Raw genomic sequence first — 6,748 nt, 5'->3', positions numbered from 1 at the left:
ATCATTCGGTGGTGATGGCCTCGGGTGGCTTGTCCCTTCACCTTTGCATTGGAAACTGGGACTTAAAGGAGGAGGGAGACAGCCACAGGGTCCCCTCTGTGTCAGCCGTCACGCAGCTGCGAGCACCCAGGCTGCTGGCACCTGACTGCAATTGCCCAAAGCATGAAGGAGGAAGGCTAATGTGTTTTAAAACCACTCAGCCCAAATGAAATTATATAACCCAGGAAGGGACACATCACATCGCTGATGAGAGTTAAAAAAAAAAAAATAGAAGAAAGAAAAGAAAAAAAACCAACTGTCTCCTGATTCCGCCCAATGAGGGAGGCGGGCGGGGAGGGACGGGTGGGTGTCGGGTCGACTGCTTCCTCCTGGGACTATAAAAGCGGGGAGTTGGCTGCTACCTGGGTCACTGTTCCTGGTCACAGCACCTGCCAGCCTCGTGCGAGCCTCGGTGAGTAGCTCCCAGGGTGCTGGAGAGGGTGGGGGTCCCTGACACTCCACCCTCCTCTGTCAACCTTCCCTCCGCATCCGGGCAGGGGTCAGTCCTGGCAGCCAGGACCAGCGCTGGCGGGGACGGAAGGGGCAGCCACCACGTCACTTGTGCATCTGAGGGCCACGCCGGCCTGCCGGGGCCCCGGTGCACAAGGCTGTCCGTGGTGGAGACAAAAGGTGAAGCCGTCCAGGCAGCTCTGCTGGGAATGCAGACCAGGAATCCCGCCGGCCAGGCGACAGCCAACCTCCAACTCTCAGGAGGCAGGTCCTTCCTCTGGTATCAGGTGCTGTCAGGGTTCTCCTAAGACGCCCTCCACCCAGCGAGGGTCCCAGCCCAGGGGGAGGAACAAACACCCCAGTGTCTCTGGGTGCATCTCTTTATTACTCTGCTTGGTTTTTTTTTTTTTTTTTTTTTGGCTGCGGGGATCTTAGTTCCCCGATCAGGGATTGAACCTGGGTCCCAGCAGTGAAAGTCCAACCACTGGACCGCCAGGGGACGCCCTTTATTACTCTGCTTTGATGATGGTACCTCCATTTCCTCTAAGTCGGAGTCCCCCTGCCACTGAGTGTGAGACACCCCAACACGTCTCTGGAAAGGAAAGGGGTGGGCATCTTAAATCTCTTGCATGGAGAGCACCTTCCGGGGGCTGGAAAGCCAAGGTCGGCAGAGGGGTCCTCCCTGAAACAGGCAGCCTCTCTGGCATCTTCTGCGGGTTCCTGAAGTACCAAGGGCGGGTGGGGTGGGAGGAGCCAGCCCTATGAGCTGAGGGCACCTGCGGAAGGAGCTGCCAGGTCTGCGGGATGGACGCTGTTCAGGGCCTCAGCCCCGGCAGGGTGAGAAGTGAGTTTTCTCTGTTGCCCTCAGCACCCTCTCCCCCAGCGCCGGTACTGGGGGTGTCCTGCTGCACGAGGACAGGTCCCACCTGCTGCACGTTGATCTTGGAGACTCAGCAGCTGGGATCTGGGGTCGTGGGGAGGGTAAGTGCTCTTGGGAAGGATGGAAGATGATGACACTTCTGCAGTGCCCGGCGGGCGGCTGACGTTCTCCAGCCGGCACAGGGCAGGATGGGAGCGGGCCGAGGGAGGGAAAGAACCCTGCACCAGGGTCCCGGCCCCTGAGCGTGGTCCAGGCTCAGCAGCCCCCCGGCTCCCCTCCCTGGGCACGTCTGAGGTTGGGCCGCACCTCGTCCACCTCTGCAGCAACCCTGGCTCCTCCGGGCAGCTCCCCCGCAATGAGCTCACCTCTGCCCTCCCTGCCGAGGCCAGGTGTGCACACCCACAGTGGTGCGGAGCCCTCCCGCACTCCTGTCTCCCTGACGCAGACAGGCAGACAGATGAGGGCCGTTCCAAGAGAGCCCTGCTCTCTACATCCACAGCTCACATTCCTGCCGGCTTCCTTCTGAGGACAGAGGGTCCTTGCAAACAGGACTGAGCACGGCAGAGGCCACCACACACGTGGTCACCTCATTTAGTGCTCACTGTACGGAGGAGAGGCTGGGGTCCCCAGGGGAGCAAGGGACTGTGCAGAGAGCCAGGTCGCCTGCTACCTCTGTGCTCACTGCCATCCCAGCAGAGCAGAGAAACGCGCAGCAGAGCACAGCTGCCTGCACACGCGTGTAACCCCATGCACACCCCCTCACGTACACAGGGGCGTGAAAACACACGCACACCCTGTCGTACACAGGTGCACACCCATGCACGCGTGCATTCACACATACACACGCTCACGCACATGGGCACGTCCACTCTGACATGCACAGCGCTCACGTTATCTGAAGGTCCCAGCTCTGTGCGCACGCGCCCTCATGCGCTCTCACCTTTACCCCTGCCCCAGGCTGCACCCTCCCGTGTGGGACCCCAGCTCCAGCGGGCCTCTCAAGGAGCCAGAGGATGAACGCACCGGGGGCCTGGCTCCTGTGCCTGCTGCTGCTGGGCCTGGCCCACCAGCACTCCACGGAGCTCCGCAGTGAGTGCCCGGACCCCTGGCCTGCCCTCCCACCCCTCCGCCCCGGGGTCACGGTGGGGGCCCGGCCGCCTCCTGAGCTGGGGCACCATCCTCGCTAAGTGCCCCAGGGCTGGGGGCTCGGCCTCCTGCCCACCAGACCTCTCCCCACAGCGTCCCTGACACCTGCTCCCAAGGGCCCTGCCCGACGTTCGGGGGAGGGCTTCTCTCCTCACCACCAGGGCAGCCTGGGGCTGAGGCCACTTTGCCCATGAGAACGGGCTTGTGGGGACAGGAAGGGAAGGGGGACTTCGTCCTGGTGTGAGCTTGAATTCCCATTTCCCGAAGCCACCGCACCCCCCAGAAACGGCCTGGCCAGGCCCTCTGGGCACCCTTCCTGCACGGGCAGGTCCCAGCATGGCCTGGCGACTGGGCAGCAGTGAGCTGCGTGCACTGGGCCCTGCCACCGCGGTTGCACACACCGGGGCACGTGCATTCACACGCTGTTCTCTCTCTTTCCAGCCCCCGACATCAATCCTGCCTGGTACACGGGCCGTGGAATCCGGCCTGTGGGCCGCTTTGGCCGGAGGAGAGCAGCCCTGGGGGATGGACCAAAGCCTGGCCTCCAGCGCCCGCCGGCCTGCTTCCCCCTGGCAGGAGGCGCTGAGCCCTCCCAGGGGGGCTGACAGCTCAGCTCCTCCAGGAATAGCCCCAGGGGCCTGTCTCCAGACCCCCGCCCCCTCCTCCACAGGCTACGTCCCCTTCAGTCCCAATAAAAGCAGCTGGCCTTGTTTGCAAGTGTCTGTGTGGGGACAAAGCGGGAGGTGCTTTCCCTCGTGGGACGTTAGCCTAGAGGACCCTTAGAGCCCAGAGGCTCTAGGACTTGTCCAAGGGCGCCCAGCATGGAGTAGGGAGGCTGGGATGTCCTTGGTCGCTGCAGCTCCTACCACCCTCCCCCAGCCGCCCTGAATGGCTGCTCAGGCTGTGCACTGCACGAGGCCACCACGCAGGAGGCCCCAGTGGAGGGCAGCCCCGCCCCCCGGCCTGCCCTGCCCTCTCTCTGCCCCAGGCCTTCTCGCCTCCCTGTTGGTACTCAGGGGAGAAAAAGAAGCACGGGTGGCTTGTTTCCAGTACTCTTAGGTTCACGTATTTCAACCCCAGCTTGCGTCCCTTTCAAATCGCACGGGGACGTCCCTGTGTCCTGTCTCAAAGGGAACTCGCTTTGGCATCAGGGAACACACAGCCACTAACTTCTCGGAGCCCCGGTTCCCACGCCTGAACCTGGGGCTAATGACCACCCCCCTCACTCCTGAGCTCAGGTTGGTGCAGCCAGCAAGTGTGGATGCGCTGTGAGCGTGAACCCCCTTCTCCAAGGCGCACCCCCTAGTCCAGCACTGGGGTGGGGGGCAGGGCAGGTTTAACCAGTTGCTTCTGAGCCCAGAGCTCAGGGCCCGTCAGGCCTCTGCCCACAGGGTCCCAGGAGCCTGCCCGGACCACGGGACTCCTTCTGTCCATCCACACTCAGGAGGGCTCAGGATGCAGAGCAAGCCCGCAGGACCCCAGACACCAGCCATCCCTGCTCCAAATCAAGGAAGGCGGGTCACACTCCCTGGCCAGCTGGAGGAGGCTGAGCTGGCCCAGACCACCCAAATGGAGCTGCACCAGGGCTGCCCCCCTTCCCAGCCACCGGGAGGCCAGAGGGAGGCCAGAGGCCAGTCCCCTCCCAGGGGAGAGCTCCCGCAGCGTCGGCACCTCCCCGGGGTGGATGCGCACGGGGGAACAGGAGAGCAGCCGGGTCTGCTTCCGGGGCAGGCAGGTGCTGGGCCAGGGCAGGCAGCGTGGAGAGCCCAGGAAAGCAGTTTGGCGGTTCTTCAAAAGTTAAACCTGGAGTTAGCACACGGCCCCTCCCACTCGTGGGTACATACCCGAGAGAGCTGAGAACCGGTGTTCAAATAAATACTTGTACAGGAATGTTCACAGCAGCACAGTTCACAACAGCCAAAAAGGTAGAAACAACGCAATACCCGTCGACAGACGAATGGATAACAGAACGCGGTCCATCCACACAACGGATTATTATTCGATCATGAGAAGGAAGGAGTCCTTTCAAATGCTACCACATGGATGAACCTTGAAAGCATGACGCAGAGTGAAAGAAGCCAGACACGAAAGGTCCCACAGTGGACGATTCCATTAATATGAAAGGTGCAGAAGAGGAAAATCCACAGAGGCAGAGTAGCTCGGTGGTTGCCAGGGGCTGGGGTCTGCGCCATGGCTACAGGCTTTCCTTGTGGGGATGGAAGTGTCTGGGAACCGGCCCGAGGTGGTGAGCATGCTAAACGCCACTCAGTCGTACACTTTAAACAAAAGAGTTCACAGCCCCACAGGACGCAGACACGGCAACGTCAGCGTGATGAAGGGCTCCGGATTCCAGCCGCCCAGCGCGTGATACCCTGTCAGGGCAGCCCCAGGAAACAAATACATCTTCTGAGCCCAGAGGAGTAGAGGGATGGAAGATGTTATGTTTTCTACAAATTCTTATTATGAAAGTTTGCAAACTTACAAGAAATCACAAAAATATTATGACATCTAATACCTTGCATTAAATTCTGCAATTATCACTGTATTTACTTTCTCTCCCTGCCACCTCCCCTCCTCTCTCTCTACCGCTTGGAAGTAAGCTGTAGACATCCTATTTCCCCTAGAAATCTCAGCATCTTTCTCCTCAAACTAAGGACAATCTCCTACATAACCACAAAATTATCACCATGCCTAAAACATTTTGTAATAATTCCCTAATGTCATCCAGTTTTTAGTCCATACACAAAAATCCCCAAATAGGGCAACAAAATCTTACTTGTCTTTTCTTTTCTTTTTTTTTTTGGAAGCCAGGCTCCAATCTAATTTCAAGGTCACCCTCAGTTATTTCTCATCACTCCTGGATCATCTCATTTTGTCACGACATTGACTTTCACAAAGGCCCGGATGTGTTATCTTGTAGAACGGATCCACACGTGTGACCTGTCAACTGCTCCCCCAAGTGCTGTCACCCTGTTCTCCTGTCCCCCCCCCCACTGTATTTCCTGTAATCTGAGCAGTGGGTCTAGGGGCAGAACTGGACTCGGTTACCACTGAGGGCACGAATGCTCTGTGTCTGTCCTACAGCATCATACCTGATGGTGGGCTCTGGGCCCCGCTCTGACCGGTGCCAAGTCTGGCCCTTTACGGAGAGGATCTCTCAACTGTAAAAATCTCTCAGGTTCCCCGTCTGCTCACTATGCGATCCACAGAGGTCCTGGGGACCCACGGCACTAGCCTGTTTCCCAAAGGGCTCACAGCCAATGATGTAAACCTTATGGAATACCTTCGCTGGGATCAACTGTTACATCATGGGTTGTACAATGGTGATTCTCTAATTCCTTCCACGTGTAGGAGCGGGATTCTTCTAAAGGAGATATTTCTCCTTTTTTCTCCTTTCCTCCCTTTTTTTTTTCTTTTTTGTTCAGCAACTTACAAATCATTCTTGATGCTCAAATTGTCCTAAGTTTGGCCAGTGAGACCTTCAAAAAGGGAATACATTTTAAAAGAAAAAGACTGGGGCTTCCCTGGTGGCACAGCGGTTAAGAATCCGCCTGCCGATGCAGGGGACACGGGTTCGTGCCCCGGTCCGGGAAGATCCCACATGCCGCGGAGCAACTAAGCCCGTGCGCCCCAACTACTGAGCCCGCGTGCCGCAACCACTGAAGCCCACGCGCCCAGAACCTGTGCTCCGCAACGAGAAGCCACCGTAATAAGCCCGCGCACCGCAACAAAGAGTAGCCCCCGCTCGCCGCAACTAGAGAAAGCCCGCGCGCAGCAACGAAGACCCAACGCAGACAAAAATAATTAATTAATTTTTTAAAGACGGTACCAACGGGGCTTCCCTGGTGGCGCAGTGGTTGAGAGTCCGCCTGCCGATGCAGGGGACAAGGGTTCGTGCCCCGGTCCGGGAGGATCCCACATGCCGCGGAGCGGCTGGGCCCGTGAGCCATGGCCGCTGAGCCTGCGCGTCCGGAGCCTGTGCTCCGCAACGGGAGAGGCCGCAACAGTGAGAGGCCCGTGTACCGCAAAAAAAAAAAAAAAAAGGTACCAAAAAAAAAGAAAAAGAGAAAGAATGGATTCCTGAGTCAGCCCTCTGGGCACAGGGGGCTCTTCCAGGGAAGTTGGAGGAGGCGTTAGAAGCAGAGGGGGATGGGAAGGGTCACGGCTACAGGCAGGACAGCAGGGCTGCGCCCACACGCTGCTTCTCGTCCTCTCTGTGCTTCCTGCCTCCAT

The 6,748-nt window shown here is 58.8% G+C and overlaps 1 protein-coding gene across 3 annotated transcripts; it reads left to right on the top strand.

Moving 5' to 3' along the window:
• The first annotated feature begins 305 nt into the window (after positions 1 to 305).
• On the top strand, positions 306 to 3,227 carry PRLH (prolactin releasing hormone). 3 transcript variants are annotated; one of them, XM_033860367.2, is made up of 4 exons: positions 436 to 451; positions 1,358 to 1,470; positions 2,327 to 2,458; positions 2,957 to 3,227. In XM_033860367.2, exons 3-4 carry the CDS (start codon positions 2,383 to 2,385, stop codon positions 3,118 to 3,120), a joined length of 240 nt encoding a protein of 79 aa, XP_033716258.1. In that variant the 5' UTR covers positions 436 to 451; positions 1,358 to 1,470; positions 2,327 to 2,382; the 3' UTR covers positions 3,121 to 3,227. The 3 variants fall into 3 exon arrangements, with proteins under 3 accessions (XP_004332287.3, XP_033716258.1, XP_073663068.1); XM_073806967.1 differs by lacking the exon at positions 436 to 451 and adding an exon at positions 537 to 776; XM_004332239.3 differs by lacking the exon at positions 1,358 to 1,470 and having other exon boundaries at positions 306 to 451.
• The last annotated feature ends 3,521 nt before the right edge of the window (positions 3,228 to 6,748 follow it).

This window comes from Tursiops truncatus, chromosome 7 (assembly GCF_011762595.2).
Source record: "Tursiops truncatus isolate mTurTru1 chromosome 7, mTurTru1.mat.Y, whole genome shotgun sequence".
NCBI classification, from domain to species: domain Eukaryota; kingdom Metazoa; phylum Chordata; class Mammalia; order Artiodactyla; family Delphinidae; genus Tursiops; species Tursiops truncatus.
This window is presented reverse-complemented; position numbering and strand designations above follow the sequence as displayed.